This window comes from Dasypus novemcinctus, chromosome 3 (assembly GCF_030445035.2).
Source record: "Dasypus novemcinctus isolate mDasNov1 chromosome 3, mDasNov1.1.hap2, whole genome shotgun sequence".
Taxonomy (NCBI): Eukaryota; Metazoa; Chordata; class Mammalia; order Cingulata; family Dasypodidae; genus Dasypus; species Dasypus novemcinctus.
Window position 1 is genome coordinate 105,465,097 of NC_080675.1, and position 19,453 is coordinate 105,484,549.

At 36.6% G+C, this 19,453-nt stretch overlaps 1 protein-coding gene across 1 annotated transcript in view; it reads right to left on the minus strand.

Annotated features, from left to right (window-relative positions):
* Window positions 1-3,360: 3,360 nt before the first annotated feature.
* AQR (aquarius intron-binding spliceosomal factor) overlaps window positions 3,361-19,453 on the minus strand; it is a 163,023-nt gene continuing 146,930 nt past the window's right edge. The window contains exons 32-35 of the mRNA XM_058293866.2: window positions 18,478-18,563; window positions 11,494-11,668; window positions 9,203-9,316; window positions 3,361-4,002 (exon numbers count right to left, since the gene is read on the minus strand). Of these exons, the coding sequence (XP_058149849.1) occupies window positions 3,661-4,002; window positions 9,203-9,316; window positions 11,494-11,668; window positions 18,478-18,563 (717 nt within the window). The 3' untranslated portion in view covers window positions 3,361-3,660. The remainder of the gene's footprint in view (window positions 4,003-9,202; window positions 9,317-11,493; window positions 11,669-18,477; window positions 18,564-19,453) is intronic.

Sequence of the window (19,453 nt, forward strand, 5' to 3'; positions counted from 1 at the left end):
ATCAGTTTACATGGATAAAAGACTTCAAAGTAACTCGGGAGGTCATTCCAGAGGTATGTGCATGCATGTCTCAGCAGGATCTCAAAGAGTGGGGCTCCTGAGGGCTCTGGAGACATCCAGACACTATAAGCAGGGCTGACAGCTTAGGAGTTTGGCACCCTGCCAGTGGGCCCTGCTTTGGAATTTACACTCACCAGTGTGACAGAGTTGGACTCAGTTGTGATTTCTCTATACATGGCTCTTCTGCCCCTTCTATTTGAAACTATAGTTAGTTACTAAAGTTGATAGGTTATGTCTAAGAGACTTAAATTTCTGGGCTTTCCATGTGTCAGTTGAGCCCTGAACCTACAGAGTTGGAACACCTACTCTCCAGTCCATTGGACTCACATAGTAACAAGGAGATAATAATGGGCAACGACCATCTCAAGAAACAGAGTCTACAACTGGAGGGAAGATAGTCCCATCCATCTGCCCCATGAGATCTAAGCCCTCTCAGTTGGAGGTGGGGTGGGCATAACCATCCCAGAATGCTCAGGATTGGGGAATGAATGATGGGCTAGAGTAGACTTACTGTTATTCTAATATAGACTAATTGTTATTCTAGTAATGGAAGAACTTTGATCACTGATGTGGAAGCAGAGGTCACCAGAGGTTCTGAAGGGGAGGGACGGGGAAAGATAGTGTAGTATGGGGGCATTTTTGGGACATTGGATTTGTCCTGAATGACATTGCAATGACAGAGACAGGTCACTATATATTTTGTCATAACTTACAAAATTGTGCAGGATAGGGTTTAAACTATAATCCACACTTAGTGGCAATGCTCCAACATGTGTTCATCAATTTTAACAAATGTACCACACTAATGAGGGATGTCGTTAATGTGGGAAAGTGTGGAAGGGGGAAGAAGTGTGGCATATGGGATCCCCTAGATAGATAGAGATTTTTTATTTATTTATATCTCCCCCCTCCCTCGTCTACCCTGTTTCCATTTGCTGTGTGTTCTTCTTGTCTGCTTGTATTCTCATTTGGCAGTTCCAGGAACCAATCCTGGAACCTTCTGGAGTGGGAGAGAGGTGGTCATTCTTTTGCTCCACCTCAGCTCTGTGATCTGCTGTGTCTCTTATTCTCTCTCCTCTGTGTCTCTTTTTGTTGTGTCACTTTGCTGGACCCATTCCTCATGTGGGTCAGCAATCTTGCCTGAGGCAGCACTTCTGCATGGGGTGGCACTCCTGAGTGGGGTGGGACTCCTGCATGGGGCAGCATTCCACATGGGCCAGCTTGCCACACAGACCAGCTTGCCTTTACCAGGAGGCCTTGGGTATTGAACCCTGGACCTCCCAAATGGTAGACGGGAACCCAATTGCTTGAGTCACATCTGCTTCTCCGGATCCCCTATATATATTTTTTTATGTATATTGATGTATCTAAAGTTTCTTTTTAAAAAAAGAAGGGGTAGATGATGTAAGTTCCTTTAAAACTTCCATGATTGTATAGTCAATGGCAACTCAAAGGCCTTTTCAGTCAATAAACAAATTCACTGATAAACAAATTCAAATCCCACCACTCCCCAACCCCTTTTTAAATTCCTTTGGCAAAAGCAAAGGACTTACCCATTTCCCAGTTAAATTTGCTTTTTAGTGTGACAATCAAACAGCAAAGAAGGAAGTAGTCACCCAGATAGACAAAATGATATATAGTAGCTGTATAGACATAGTTGATATATAGAAAATGGTTTACTTATTTAGAAAGCAACATTCCAATTTTCTTGTTTTGGTCGTAGGTATCATGATTCATATCCCCTAAAGGGTAGAGAGAAAAATCAATCTTTTCCAGAAAGACAGTAAGACAGTAGAACTTCTTTCCCTCAGCCTAATACCTATTCACAAATGAAAACAATTCTAAGTGCTATTTCTCATAGGGATGATCACAATTTCCATAATCAGATAAATTATGTAACAGACTATCTGGCTTGATCCTTAATCTGATAACAAATAGTTCCATCTGAGGAGTCCTAGTTTTCCAAGTTGTTTCCTTGTCATTTCACTCCCCTCATCATATCATCACTTCCGTTTTCCCTATCCTCACCCAACATTTACACAATTATTCTGATGCAGTTTTAAGACATATTATGAGATGAGAGTCTGGACCATATCCACTAGTTTGGCAGAGTTGAGCAAACACTATTCACTCAAAAATCTTCCTGACCTGACTTTCCAAGTTTAACTTCCTTATGGATTAATCATTCCTTCCAAATGTCAGGATTAGAAGCATTTCAATGGTAGTGTACAGTTCTTATGCATTTATTTCTTCACAGGCTCTTTGGATACTGTCAACTGTATAGAGTAATATACTATAAGGGATACTTTGGGAGTAATGCTTCCCCCTAAGTCACTGTAGCAGATGATCAAAACAGAAAACTAGTGGGCAATTTTGCCCTCTCCACTATCTTGTCAGTAAACATTACTTATACTAACCGAAATTCTACCATTATCACTTCAAACATATGAGACAGCATGGTAATCTTATTACATTGCTTCTCAAATTATAAAGTGCACATGGAATCACCTGGGGTCTTTGTTAAGATACAGATTCAGATTTAACAGGACTGGGGTAGGGACCAAATTTCTGTACTTCTAACAAGCTTCCATTTGATGCTGATCCTGCTGGTTTGCAAACTACACTGCCTTCTCCAGATCTGGATCACATTTTACTTGAAGGTTTCCTTGTCGTTGGTTATCTTCCAAAGAGAATTAACCAGAACAGAAAACTCAGTCCCTCTGGGTGAGGAGAATTCTACCTGATACACAGGAGTTTACTGACTCTGCTGCCTGGATTCTGAATCCTGCTTCCTGTCCACACTGATCTGCCAGATTTTTCCTGTTTGGCTGAATAACCAATCCTCGTTCGGCCTCACCCAATCTTGTCTGATGCATTCCACCTGCAATCTAAACATTAGAGGTGTGGAGCTTTTACAAAAAATGCAAACTCTTGGGCTCTAACTCTGAGATTCTGATTCATTAGATCTGGGGTAGGCACCAGTAATTTGCAATTTTAACAGACAGTTTAGGTGATTCTAATACTGGTACTTTCAGAACTATTCTGAGATTTAGGAGAGGAAATAAATGTAAGCTCTTTGAAAAATTGAAGAAAGACCTATATCCTATGGCTATTGATGGCTTTCTATCAAGGAAGACAGAAGAAAAGTGAGGAAAAGGAAAGAGGACTTCAATATCTGAAACCATGATAGAAGAAACAATTTCCTCCCCAATCTGGACACTTGCTTGAAAGCTTTTACGGTTATTTCCGGGGTACTTTTTCTTTAGAGAATTTACCTAAATATGCGAAGTAAGTCATGTATATTATACAGAAAATCCTTTTAATGCAGGAATGATTACAAATACATTTGGGTAAGGATCAAAATATCAAGGGAATGGCTATTTGCCCTTCTGAATGAACAAATGAAATTGGAGTTTGTGTGTGTGCATAAATAAGCAATTTTCTTTAACATATCTAAGAAAACATTGAAATCGGTTAACAAAAATAAGGACTAAACATTTTAATTAGTGCTGTGAAAATGGCAAAGGCAAATGTAAAATGCAAAAAGTAACTTAGACTTCTATGGATGAAATGTCCTCCCTAATAAGGGCTGCAGTTTGGCTATTTGGTCTCTGCTGGGGTAGATGTGGTGTCCTGAGGAGCATTAGTCTCTGCTGGTAAAGTTAGAGATCCTGCCACAGTAGCAGTGGTCTCTGCTAGAGCAGAGATGGCTACAGGATTGGAACTGGGAGTGGCCTCAGCTAGATCTGGAATGGTCTTGGTTAGATTTGGCAAGGTCTCAGTTTGAGAGGCTGAGGTTTCTTGACTGGAGCTGGCATCTGTTGGATTAGGTACGGTATCAGTATGAACAAGTGTGGCTTCTTCTTCTGTTTCCAATTCTGTTTCCTGAGTTTGAACTTCCTCACCTTCTTCTATCATAGCAGGTGGTAGTTGTAATAAAGTCTAATGAAAAAGACAAGAACAATATAATTCAAATGAAAAAACGAAACAAAAACCAAACACTGTGGCTTATAAAGCTCAGCTCTCACATTAATATAATCTTCCTAACAGATATTGTTTACGCTAGAACTATTTTCTAAAATACTACTGACAATTTTATACTCTAGTTTTAACAACTCACTGATGACAATGGCCTAGGTTTTGCTGATTCCAAAAGTATGCCTACCTGGATATCACCTATTAATGATCAAAGTACATATTAAATCTTCAGAGAGGGTAACAAAATGAAAAGCTATTAGATTTTTTAGCAAAAGAACTTGCTGTAACACTTCTGTGAAAAACAACGACTGATAGAACTGACTGCCACATAAACTCAAACTAGTGCCAACTCCAATCAAGGAGCTCTGTGAGGGGCAGAGAGAAGCCAAACCTTGAGGCAAGGCCATAGCAGAGAGAAAGCAGAAAAAACAAGGCTTCTGTCCCCATTCAACTAGAAAACTGGAGTAACTCTATATGCTTGGTCTTCCCTTCACCCCATGGCAATCTAGAGCTGAGGCTTGGCTTATCCTCTTAGGGACTGTTTATCTTGTTGGAAATTAAAATTTTAAAAAAGTACCCTTCACAATAACAGCGAAAATAGAGAAAACTGAGCAATAAAGTTAGCAAAATATGTGTAAGATCTGTACACTAAAAATGATACGCTCAATATAGAATTCAAGGCAACATAAATAAATAGAAATATATACCATATTCTTGGGAGACTCAAATAGTGTTAAGATATTAATCTCCCCAAGTCAATACAGAATCAAAATTCTAGTACTCAAAATCTCAGCATACATTTTTAGGGAAGAAATTGACAAGCTAATTCTAAAATGTATATTCAGAAAAGTTACGTAACTAGAAAAGCCAAACCTATTTTGAAAAAGAAAAAAGTTGAAGGACGCACATTAGATAAATGTAATCAAGTAATCAAGTAATCAAGGTAGTGTGGTATTGGCAAAAGGAAAGATACATACAAAATAATGATTCTAGAAACAGATTCACCAAAATAGACTCAACTGGTTTTTTGACTAAGATGACAAGGCAATTCAAGAGAAAGTAAAGTCTAGTCAGCAAAAGGTGCTGAAACAATGGCTATGTATAAGCAAACGAATTAAATTCAACCCATACCTTGCATCTTATAAAGAAAAAATTAACTCAAAATGTAACATAGCTTTACATGTCAAACCTAAATCTATGAAAGTTCTAGAAGAAAACATGAAAGAAAATCTTTGTAACTTTGGCTTAGACTAAGATTTTTTAGGACTTAGTAAGCATGAATCATAGAATATATTGGTAAATTAGACTTCATCAAAACTTAAAACATTTTTGAAGACATTGTTAAAAAGAAAAGATAAGTCACAAACTAGGAAAAAATACTAGTAAAACACAATAAAGAATTTATAGTTGGAATAAATTTTTAAAATCTCTCAAAACTCAAAGTAATAAACAACCCAATTTTTAAAAACTGGCAAGAAATCTAAACAGATATATGCACCAAAAAGATAAATATACGGCAAACAACCACATGAAAAGATGCTCAACATCATCAGTCATCAGGAAAATGCAAATTAAAACTACAGTGGGATTACTCATATCTATTAGAATTGCTATAATAAAAAAGACTAACGATACCAAGAGTAGGTGATGATATGAAGCAACAAGAACTCACATACACTACTTATAAGAACATAAAACAGTACGATCCTTTGAAAAACAGTTTGGCAGTTTCTTTAAAAAGTTAAACACATATCTACAGTATTATCCAGTCATTCCAGTCCTATGTATTACACAAGAGAAATGAAAGCATATGTTCACCCAAAGATTTGTACAAGATGTTCATAGCAAAACTGTAGGTTAATACTACAAAATGATATCAGACCAAAAAATATATTTATATATGTATATATATACTAAGTGAAGAAGACCAGACACAGAGTACTATATATTGTATGATTCCACTTATATAAAATGTAAATATATATCAATTTATAAAGATGAAATGAGATTAGTGGTTATGCAGGGCTGGGGAAGGAATGCTAAGGAGCATGGAGTTTTTCTTTTTGGAGTAATGAAATTTTCTAAAATTTTTGAGATTATAAATGTACAATATTGTGATTATGCTAAAAGCCATGATTATACACTTTGATAGATCATATGGTATGTGAATATATCTCAATAAAGCTGCTTAAAAAATAAAAAAATGTGCAAGAATAGCCAGAAATAGCAGCTATGTATAGCAAGAGAAACAGAAATTGAGAGGTGAGGAATTTTTTTTGTTAGCTTGTCTGTTTTTTGCTTATTACTGAAATAATGAAAATGCTTTAATAATGGTTGAAGTGATGAATGCACCTATGTGATTATATCAAATACCACTGATTGTACACTCTGGATGAACTGTATTTTTATTAATATGTATCAATAAAATTGGTTTAAAAAAAAGAATGTTCATAGCAGATTTATAATAGCCAATAACTGGAAACAACTCAAATGCCCATCAACAGATAAATTAATCAATGGTACATCCATGCAATGGAATATTGCACAGCAGTAAAAAATTATTGATATATGCAACAAACATGAATCCCAAAATAATTATACTATGCCATAAAGATAGACATATTGATTGGTGGAATAAAATTGAGAATCTAGAAATAAACCCTCACCTCTATGGCCAACTGGTTTTCAACAAAGCAACCAAAGCCATGTTAACTGGATAAAACAGTTTCTTCAACAAACGATGCTGGAAGAACTGGATATCCATAACCAAAAGAATGAAAGAGGACCCCTGTCTCACTCCCTATATAAGAATCAACTCAAAATGGATAAAAAACCTAAGTGTAAAAGCCAGGACCATAGAACTACTAGAAGAAAATATACGGAAACATCTTAAAGACCTTGTGGTAGGTGGTGCTTTCTTGGACCTTACACCCAAAGCACAAGCAATAGAAGTAAAAATAGATAAATGGGTCCTCCTCAAAATTAAACACTTTTGCACCTCAAAGGACTTTGTCAAAAGGATGAAAAGGCAGCCTACTCAATGGAAGAAAATATTTGGCAATTACATATTTGATAAGGGTTTAATATCCATGATATATAGGGAGATGCTACAACTCAACAATAAAAAGACAAATGACCCAATTAAAAAATGGGTAAGAGACTTGAATAGACATTTGTCCAAAGGAGAAATACAAACAGCAAAAAGTACATGAAAAAATGTTGAACATTACCAGAGATTAGGGAAATGCAAATCAAAACTACAATGAAATATCATTTCATACCTGTTAGAATGGTCACTAATAAAAAGAGAACTACCAATGTTGGAAAGGATGTAGAGAGATAGGAACACTCTTTCACTATTGGTGGGAATGTAGAATGGTATAGTCACTGTGGAGGACTGTTCAGCAGTTCCTAAGGAAGTTGAATATAGACTTGCCATGCAACCTGGCAATACCACTACTAGGTATATACCCAGAAAAACTAAGCAGTGACATCTGCACATTTAGGTTCACAGCAGAAATATTCATGATTGCGAGAAGATGGAAACAACCCAGTTGTCCATCAACTGATGAATGGATAAACAAATTGTTGTGTATACACATGATGGAATATTATGCATCTATAAGAAGAAATGAAGTCAGAAAGCATATGACAATATGGATTAACTTGGAGGACATTATGTTGAGTGAAGCAAGCCAGACACAAAAGGATAAATACTGTATAAATACACTACTATGAACTAAATATATTGTGTAATCTCTTGGAGTTAATAACTTGAATATGAGTCACTGGAAAATAGAATGATGCTAGAGATGGAAAGCTGAGGGTTAATTTGTGCAGAACTGAATTTGTGCAGAACTGGTAAAAAGGATGTGTCTTAATCTTTGGAAATAAAGAGATTAAGGTGAAAACCCAACATATCTATAACTAGCAATGCTATTATGTGGGTATAAAAGGTGTTTAAAGGGAAAATCTACAGTCATGTATATTACTAAAAGGAAAGCTAAAAAATGTAACATGGACTGTATAGCATAGTAAAATCATATGCGAAATACGAATATGGGTAAAATTGCATATATTAGACTGTTTTTCTTTGAAACTGAACAAATGTCTACTAATACTACAAGATGTCAATATCAGACCAAAAAAAAATCATTATGCTAAGTGAAAGAAACCAGACACAAAGTACTATATATTGTATGTTATGTTTCCATCTATATAACATGTAAATATATATCCATTTATAAAAATGAAGTTAGATTAGTGGTTATGTAGGGATGGGGAAAGACTGTTAAGGGGTATGTAGTTCTTTTTGGAGTAATGAAATTGTTCTAAAATTTTTTGTGGTGATGAATACACAACATTGTGATTATACTAAAAGCCATTGATTATATACTTTGGATAGATAGTATGGTACATGAATATATCCCAATAAAACTGCTTAATAAATATGTAAGTAATTATGCAAGAATAGCTAGAAACAGCAGCTATGTACAGCAGGGAAAGCATAGAAAGATTGAGGATGAATAATTTTCTTGTTTTTATTATTATTGAAATAATGAAAATGCTCTAAATATGATTGAAGTGATGAATGCACAACTATGTGATTATAACAAATACACCAATTGTACACTTTGGATGAACTGTATACTTTATTAATATGTATCAATAAAACTGATTTGGTAAAAAAGTAATTATACTGATTAAACAGAGCCAGACAAAAATGGTATGTAGTGTATGATTTTCCATTTACCTAAATTTCTATACAAGAGACTAATTTACAGTGACAAAAAGCAGCTTGTTCTGCCGAGGGACAGTGGAGGAGGAGGCAGTGAAGTACAGCAGGAAAGTTTACCCAGGGGCATGAGAAAACTTTAGAGGATAAAAGATATGTTCATTATCTTGATAGTGGTGATGATTTCACAGGGATATACTTAAGTCAACCCTTATCAAATTATATACTTTAAATATGTGTAGTTTATTAAATGTCAAATATACCTATATAAAGATGTTTAAAAATACAAACATTACATGAATAATAACAGCAGCCTATTTTAGTTAGATGGTTTCTCACAAGGAATCAAGTACTTTAAAGATTTATTTAGCAAAAGTGAAGATTCTTCCTATGGCAAGAAAAATAAGAGTAAATTGAGAGAAAACTCACCTGATGATAATGATGGGTAGTCTGTATCAAATGCATATACATGTTGTATACGAAGTTTGCCATCTGGGGCATGTTCTTTATTATCTGTACTTCATGAGATGGTCTCTCTCCATTCTAGAAGAAAGCAAAGATGTATAGAGTGAAAAATCCTAGAAGCTAACATTTCAATCAAAGGTCATTTCTCCATCTTATATACAAATACTATTAGGGTTGGCAGATACAGATTAGTGTGGCAGTTGTGAAATTATTTTATGAATTCCAAAAAGAGAAAGATTTTTTTTTAAAAACCCTCAAGTAAATATTAGTATTACATTAGAGATGAGTGATAACTTTTTTCCCTCTCCCCCTCCCCCACCCTGCTGTTTTTGCTATGTCCATTCACTGTGTGATATTCTGTATCTGTTTCTCTTTTTGTCTTCCTGTCTTTCTCCTCTAGGATTCACTGGGATTTGATCCTAGGGACCTCTGATGTACAGAAAGGTTCCCTGTCAATTGCTTGGAGGACATTAAGTTGAGTGAAGCAAGCCTGACTCAAAAGGACAAATAATGTATGATTGCGCTAAATATATTATTTAATTTCATGGAGTTAATAACTTGATATGAGTCACCAGAAAATAGAATGAGGCTAAAGAAGGAAAGCTGAGAGTTAATTTGTGCAGAACTGGGAAAAAGAATGTGTCTTAATCTTTGGAAATGAACAGAAAAGGTAAAATCCTTCCTGGTCTCTGCTGTGCTTCACCTTGACTCTCCCCTTCATCTCTCTTTTGCTGCACCATCATCTTGCTGGGTGACTCACTTGCACTGGCACTGGCTCACCATGTAGGCCCTTGGTTTGCTGTGCAGGCACTAGGCTTGCCATGCAAGCACTGGCTCACCATGCGGGCACTCACACGGGCACTTGTCTCACCATGTGGGCATTTGACTTGCCGCATAGGCACTCATGCGGGCACTCGGTTCACCATGCAGGCACCCACATGGGCACTCCGTCCGCCGTGCAGGCACTGGGCTCACTGCGCAGGCATGCTTTCTCTTCTTCTTTTCCACCAGGAGGCCCCAGGGATCGAACCTGGGTCCTCCCACATGATAGGCAGAGGCCTTACCATTTCAGCTACATCAGCTTCCCAGACTGTGTTTTTGAACCAGCTTATTCCTGTAGGCATGGATACCCTTTGGTTGCATTAACCTGGGTTGAGGGTCCTTTGATTATATTACTTGATAAGATCAATTTAAGCTTTTGATTGGACTACGTTAGTAAGGCATGACTCAGGTTGAGTGTCGCCTTCTTGTTGGGTCTGATTTAAACCTTGAGACTCAGAGAAAGACAGAGAGGAAAAGGGAGTCACCACATTTGATTCTGCAAGGTGAGAGGGAGGAGTGCAGTAAGAACAGAAGCCCCCGAGGGGCTCAAAGAGGCTGTGTCCACAGAGCAGCTCAAGAGACCAGCCCTGCTATATGACTGGTTGTCCTCAGTTGAGTTCAAATCTTGGGAAGAAATTAGAGCAGTAGAGACCCATAAAGGAGGTCCAGAAAGAGACAAGTCCTATGCCTGGTTGTACCCGGCTGACGTCAGGCCTTGGCAAAGATCGGCAGCCATCCTGCTTTGCCAAGTGCCCGACAAGAGGATCAACCACTGAGTTTGGTGAGAAAGCAGCTCTGATGGTATCTTGGTTTCAACTTTTCACAGCCTTGGAACTGTAAATTTTTACCCCAGACAAATCCCGTTTATAAAAGCCAATCCATTTCTGGTACTTTTCATCACCAGCCCTTGGACAAACAAAAACAACTAGTAAAAGGACATAAGATATGAGCAATGTGAGAGTCCAATAAGGACTTCATGAAGAGCAGTGATACTCAAGGCATCACATGATCCCACCCCATATCTCTCTACCCTTTTCCCCTTCTTTCTCCAGAGCAATATTTCTTAAAAAGATTTTTTTCAAAAAGAAAGCACAAGGATTATTATAAAACAAATGCACAGAATTCATTCTCTTTTGTTGTCGTTTGCTTTTTTAGGGAATGGGAGAGAGAACTGTACTGTGAACATTATATTTAAAACCCAAAGGACCTCCAGGATATACTGTTAAGTAAAAAGATGCAAAGCCCAAATGTCTATAGTATGTTACCCTTCATGTAAGAAAGAAGAATTCATTTCCTTGGTGAAAGGAGCATTCTAAATCAGTGATCAGATTATATATGTGATGATGTTCCTAGCTAATGTGGTTATCTATAAGAGAACCCCAATTTCGTAGACTGAGAAAATGCTGCTATATATATGAAGAAAGAAGTCCTACCTTTCTAGCCGTTGGGAAAGGTTCTGTTGGAATTATATGCAAATGAAGTGGGCGGGCTGTGAGCTGGCTAAAAGCTGGAGTTAATTCAAAACAGTTTTGGAAGAGAGACACTCTGGCGAAGATATAAAGTCCAAGTCTTGCTCTAGACATGGCCACCACTAAGCGACGGACATCCCTTTGGAATGTAAACAAAATAATTAACACATTTCAAGATTAGTAATGTATTTACACCCTTTTTGATTTCTTATTTACAAATTCTATCAAATATTTCTGTTAAGCTGTGGCAATAAAAAGTTAAGCTTCTTAAAAATTTAAACACATCCCCGGGTGTCATGTCCCATGCTGGGGGATTGCATTTACATGCTGAGTTTGGCTTCGAGACTGGCCACATTTGAGCAACACGGAGGCTCTCAGGAGGTAACTCTTAGGCACACTGCTGCTCCAGGCCTTGTTCTTATTTCAGGTGCACAGGCTCACAAGCATAGTCATTAGTATCAGGGGCTCACTGTTGGACCCTCATTCCTTCCTGGTCCTTGCCGGAGTTGAAGAATGTCAACCACCACACCATGGACACTAGAGTGCCTACAACTGAAAGCAGGCAGATTGCATCCAGTATCCATGTGGAATCTAAGCCCCCTCTTGACATAGATGTGGAATGGACACAACCAAGCCAAGGTCCACAGGAAGGAGGAATACAGTAAGGATTAGAGTGGACTTAATGATATTCTATTCATGAACTATTGTGGTTAATAATCGAGAAAATGTGGCATTGGTGTGGGAAAAGTGGCCATGGTGGCTTCTGGGTGCGGTGCGGGGAATGGAAGAGATGAGATGTGGAGGCATTTTTGGGACTTGGAGTTTCCTGGGTGGTGCTGCAGGGACAATTGCTGGACATTGTATGTCCTCCCATGGCCCACTGGATGGCACGTGGGAGAGTGTGGGCTATGGTGTGGACCACAGGCCATGGGGTGCAGCGATGCCCAGAGATGTACTCACCAGATGCAATGGATGTGTCATGATGATGGGGGAGAGTGTTACTGTGGGGAGTGGTGGGGTGGGGGCGGTGGGGGTGAATGGGGACCTCATATTTTTTGAATGTAATATTTTTTAAAAAATGAATAAAATGAGAATTTGAAAAAAAAAAATTTAAACACAAAAGGGACCACTTAATGTTATGCTGACTAATAAACCAATAAGTTAATGCTTTCTTATATGCCTCTAGGCACTGACTAAAAGGGCCAAAAAAGTAACTAAGCACTACAGTTACTGCTTTGATCAGAGCCAACTCTGCCTCTACTTCTTTGTCTACCAACTTCCCAGGCTCCATCCATCAAGGTCAAATTTTATATCCTTGATAATTCTGACTACATTGTTTTATACTTATTTATAATATATGCATACACATGTAAATGTAGTATAACATAATATAATACAAGACAATATAATATAACTTAGTATGATATAAAATAACTTAATATAATAGTACCAGTGCTTACTCATGTATTTTACTCTGGTATCTAGGCTTAATGCCTAGCCTATAATAATAAAAATGACTAAACTGACTGATATAACTATACGTGAAGTTGGTTTTCTAATAAATGACATCGGTTTTCTCTGACTTATGTTTTAAAATAGTATCAATTTTTTTAAAAAGAGGCTTGAATCAAATATATTTATAAAAGAGGGGCTACATTTTACATCTAATTTTACTTCACTATTAGTTAAAATGTGCTTTAGTGAGGAAAGATGATTTTGATTTCAAATACAGAGGGCAGTTTTTTCCTTGAGATGCTTCTATGTGGCTACTTACATTTGTGGGTACTCTACAAATAGAAAGAGTTTCATGAAGAATAATAAACTCTGTTATAATCACTCCTAATCCCTGAAAGTACTGCAGAGGCCTAATGTTACAAAGACTATCTATTAACCAATCAGACAACCAGGAATTGGAATGTAAACCTAATGGTTATTCTTTGTCTTTGCACTATACAGGATATATTTTAGCCTCATTTTCTATGGTGACTTATGGCTCTGATAGGAATCTAATTTCCCTTATCAAGAGGAACAATACGATATCAGTACATAACATCAGTTACATATGTGTATGGAGAAGAACTGATTCTCATCCTTCTCCCTCTGCCCCCTCCAACATAATTAAGGGATACTTGTTTAGGTGGGAGTTTTGACCCATGTAAACTTGGAAAAACATCCCTTTTCCAGTAGCTTTGAGGAATCTTTGTTTTGTGACACATTGGATTCATGAAGGAAATATCTTCTGGATTACTGGAAACCAAATTGTTCTTTATTTTCTCCATATTCCCTTAGAGCCCTTAGGTTGGTGCTTCCAACAGTGGAAACTATAAGTAGCTTTAGAAATGCTTAACATGAAATCTCAGTCAAAATTTTAAGGAACTATGAGTTAGAAGTTAATAACTTTGGTTGCTGGGGACCGGGGGGGAGGGGGGAATGGAGAGCAACTGTTTAATGAGGATGGAGTTCCTTTTGGGGCGATGAAAATGCTTTGGAACTAGATGGAGATGGTGTTTGCATAACATTATGAATATACTAAATGCTAATGAATTGTTCACTTCAAAATGGTTCATTTTTGTATGTGAATTTTACCTCGATAAAATTTTTTTAATATGTAAAAATAAAAATCAAAACAACAACAAAAAAGAAAACCCTTAATTCTAAGACAAAAAAATAGGGAGTAAGGAGATGGAGGTATGTGATCTAAACTGCTGTTTATATGGTAACCATTTTATTCTATGTTTAGTTCTCTCTTTCACATCCAGAATTATGAAATAACAATGACATGTCTTCTTGAACATATAACTGGGATTAAAAAGCCTCTTTTCATCTTCTTTCTATACTCTGTATAAATTTAAGGCTGATGTACAAGAAGGGGTTGTGGGGAGAAGAGCAGCTTGGTCTCTGAAAGAAAAACTCTGTGTGTGAGTTTCCTTATGGGAAATTCCTGCCAGGTAGTCCTTAGAGAGCAACCTTGCAGCTGCTGTGCCTAAACATAGTTAGTTGGGGACTATGTATCTAGGCAAACACTGACATGGTACTATTTACTGATGCTGCACTGGTCGCCTTGAGGAAACTTTTCTCTCTAGTTTTTAGTACCACAGTGCAGTGAAGTGGCTTTATTAAGCTTGATCTCTATTGTATATGAAAAAAGCTGGACTAAAACTGAAATATTCTGTAGTATCAAATGAAGGTATCTTCCAAAGATAAACTTAGTATCTACCCCACTGTACTGTAATTCTGTAGTATCAAATGAAGGTATCTTCCAAAGATAAACTTAGTATCTACCCCACTGTACTGTAAGTTACATGAGGGCAGGGATCATAAATATTGGAACCCAGCACACTGCAATATAATAATGGATCTGAAATTATTTGTTAAATGAACGACCAAATCCTATGAACCTAAAAAACAACTAGGCAAAAACGCAAAGGCTGGCAGGATGGTCAGGCAGAGCTCCTTGGATCTGTATCTTGAAACCAGTGCAATGACGACTACCAACTTCTTTCTTAGTCCCAGAAGTCAGTTTTTATGCATTGTTAAAAAACAAAGCTATCACTTTGATAGAACCTTTGAGGAAACAACACAGGAAAGTTGTAGCCTCACTGTTTTGCTTTGAACAGATCACAGCACTTCTACTGGAATCTGGCTGTCCAAATCAATTGGGCGGAAAAAGAATGCTGAAAAAGGGACAAGACAAATCTTGCTATTCTGGCTCCTAAAAAGCTCCATAATGCCCTAAAACAGGTCTCTGGAACTCAAGCTGAATTAGTCTGGTTCCTACCCAATTAGTGATAAGAAAGTAAATAAAGAAAAATGGCAGGTGCTTTGGAAAACAGTGTGGCAGTTCCTCAAAAGGTTAAACAGAGTTGCCAAATCCATTCCTAGGTATAAACCCAAGAGCACTGAAAGCATGTTGGTGACAGTTTGAGATTATTTTTGTGAATCCCAAAAAGAGAAAGATTATATCTGTAAACTATTCCTCGGGGTGTGATACCCTTTGATTGCATTAGATTCAGTGGAGCTGTCCTTAATTAAATTACCTGTTAAGATTAGGGCTTTGATTCAACCTTGGCAGTAAGGCCTTACTCAGGTTGAGTCTCCGCCCCCTTGGTACGCTAATATAAACAGACACTCACTATGAAGACACACAGAGGAGAGAACCTGTCATTTTTGATCCTGCCATGTGACCGGAAGGAGAAGTTTCAAATAGCTAAAGCTATTTCTCTCCCCAGAGCTATAATAATAAAGCTATTTCTCTCCCCAGAGCTTTAGCTCTGGGGAGAGATGAACCATTTGCCTGACAGTTTACAGGTGACCTTGGGAAGAGAGCCTAGACTGAGACAGGAAGCCCCTCTGGGGCATAATTCCTGTGCCATCCTGTGGCTGAGAGAGAGGAAGGCCAGAGAAGGCTGAACCCTCTCAGAGAGATCAGTGACTATCTTGCTTCAATATGTGGCAACTGACTTTGGTAAGAAAACAATTTTGAGTTGGACTCTTTAGGGTCTTGTAACTGTAAGATTTTACCCCAAATAAATACCATCTATAAAAACCAACAGATTTCTGGTATTTTGCATCAGGAACCCTTTGGCAGACTAACACAATGTCCACACAAAAACTGTACATGCAGCATCATTCATAATAGCCAAAAGTAGAAACAACTCAAATATCCGTCAACTGATCAATGGATAAAATTTGGTTTATCCATACAATGGAGTATTATTCAGCAATAATAAGGAATAGCACATACTGATGAGTGCTTAAAAAAAAAAAAAAGATTACTCTTGAAAACATTTTACTGAGTGAAAGAAGCCAGTCGCAATAGATCACATATTGTAAGACTCCATTTATTTGTACTGTCTAGGATAGGCAAACCTATAGGGACAGAAAGTAGAATGGGACTGTCCGGAGCTTGAAGGTGAGGGTAGGGATAATGATTGCTAATGGATGTATGGTTTCTTGTTGGGCTGACAAAAATGTTCTAAAATTGATTTTAGTGATATTCACAACTCTGTGAATATACTAAAACCCATTGAACTATACACTTAAAAAGGGTGAATTTTAAGGCATGAATTATAGCTCACCTAAAGCTATTATAAAAAATAAAATGAAATTGGCAAGAAACAGGTTTCCTTGCTCTCTTGAAACTTGAAAAGCCAGTATTTTCCAAGTTATTAGAAAAGAATGGATATGAAGGATTAGTTCTACAAATCAAAAGTTCTATGGAGAGTTTAATAAAATTCTAGATAAGCTGTCTGGGGATTTATAACCATAAATAATAGACAAATTGACATTTTTACTGTGCTTTGACAACTTTCCCAATGAGGAAGATATACTTTCAAAAGGAAAATTTGGCAAATACCAAGATCAATTTCTTTGCATAAAGGTATTTTCCTTGGAAAAAAAATTTTGTTTAAGGTACCAGGGTCAGGGACTGAGTCTGGGACCTTGTATGTGGGAAGCTGGTGCTCAACTACTGAGCACTGTAAGCTCCCCTGAGTTCATTTTCTCATTTGTTTTTTAGGAAACACTGGGGGATTGAACTTGGGACTTCCCATGTGGGAGGTGGGCACTCAACCACTTGAGTCACATCCACTCCCAAGCTCTGAGAATTCTGATATGCAAGACAATATAGAAACCAGGCTCTTTTTTAACCCTTAATTTATAGGAATTTGCAGTATTTTTATCATCATTGCCATCTTCTAGATGTCTTAAAAGGTTTCAAGAAAAATTAGATAACGAACAGAATAGAACTAAAGTAACAGGAAATTGAAAATGATGAAGTATCACAGAGAAAAAAAATGGAGCAGTACTCATATATTCATATTGTTAGGTTTTTCAGGTTTTAATTCTGTAAATCATAATGATGGCCCACTCAGACAGTGGCTATAAATCTTAATGTGGAAAAGAAGCTGCTTTTTTGGAAAGTTAGCATCCAAATACATACTTGACACTCAAATAAACAAAAATAAACTGTTTTTTTTTTTTTTTTTAAATAATGCTATAATCTTGAAACAATTTCTTGAACATTACAGCTTTGAATATTCTTACATTAATGTTATCAGTCTAATGGAACCTGATCACTAGGTTAAGCTCCAACTCTATCTTGACTTAATGACGATGTATGAGAGTTTGGGTTATTTTCTTTTTATACTCACTAAATAAAATAATAAAATGAACTCTCCTTATAGTTTTGCTAATAAGTCATATGAGATAAAGGTTTAAATAAAACTAAATGACTACTTTGCAATAAGAAGTTATTTCTATAAATCATTACTACATAAATACATTACAAAAAAATGATAAAAACAGTTTATTGATTGTTTTGATAATTCTTAATCCAAGGAGAATAAATGGCTTTAACACTAAAGCTGAAAGACTGTGTGGGTGGGGGTGAAGATCAGAAACTTGATGCAATAAAAAATTTATTCTAGAGCAGGGGTTAATAACAATGGGTCCATGGGCTTGAATTGAAATTCAAAAAAACATTATTCTTGTGGGGATGTGTTGGTGTGGGTGTGATATATTTCTTAAATTAATACATAACATAGTGTGGACTTAGTAAGGGGTCCGTGGTTTTTACCTGACTGGCAAAGGAGTCCACGGAAGAAAAAAGATTAAGAACCCCTGCTCTAGAGACTTTTGACCACTTTCAATTTCTGATGTTGTTTCCAACAGATATAGGCCGAATAATGTTAAGGTTTTAGGGTAAAATGTTATCTCTACACGTTACTGAAGAGTGAAATAACATTTAAGAAAAAAAATTCAGTAGCAATGGCAAAAGTTAACCATACAAAGAATCTGGTTTTGTCACATTTCAATAAAAAGCACTAAAAGCTGTCATAAGAATAATTTAAACTTAAAAAAAAAGTAAACTGACTTTGCCAAAGAAGTTAAAAACTGAAGTAGTTAGTAAACTTAAAAATATTAAGAACATTTTTTTTCTTTACATACCTCAAATGGCCCACTGCCCTGGTTCGTACTAAAGAAAGAAGAATATAATCATTCTGTTGACCTTGAAATCTGTCAACAGTTGTCACCTAGGAAGAAAAAAAGGAATATATGGTATCTTAAAAGCACAATAAAAAGACTCTAGATATCATTTTAATAATAGATTAAAAGCAACCAATTTGCCCTTGAAATCACCAAACCCAAAAGAAACACAACTAAAACTTGGCATTGAAAGAGTAAAACTATTGAATGCTATGAAAAAACACAGTAACCTCATTAGGTTTTGTTCCTATGTTATTCACACATACAGCACTCTTCTTTACCTTTGCTTAACATAATTCTAATTAAATAATTTGTGGAATTCACAGTCTTCCCCCACTAGACTGCCAAGCTCCATGAAGAAATGACCGTGTCTAGCTTATTAACTGGTATCTCAGGTTTGATGTCCAGCAATAGATCTATCGCTTATTTATTACTTAAATAACATATCCCTTGGACTCAACTACAGCATTCCCCCATCAAAAAAAATTAATCTTCTTAGTACTTTTTTTTCAGTTTGAAAATATGCATACAAATAAGAAGGTTCAGGAAGATTTCAGAATCTAATACTGGCACTCAGGTGTTTATCCTTTTTTCAATAATTCAACAAAAAGTTAAATGTGTACACTGCACAAACCATGCATGATCCCTACTTTTAGGAAGTTTGTACAAAATTTCTTTTCTTTTAAAATCAATTTTATTAAGGTATAATTTATATACTATAAAATGCACCCACTTTAAGCATACAATTTGATGAATTTTGACACCCTATCTGCCCATGTAACCATTACCACATTCAAGATATCTGTCATTCTCAAAAATACCCCCAGTCCTCTTTGTAGTAAAACACATTATCCTCCATGCATTCCTAGGCCCAGATAACCACTCATCTGCTGGCACTATAGATTAATTTTTGCCAGTTCTACAATTCCATAAAAAT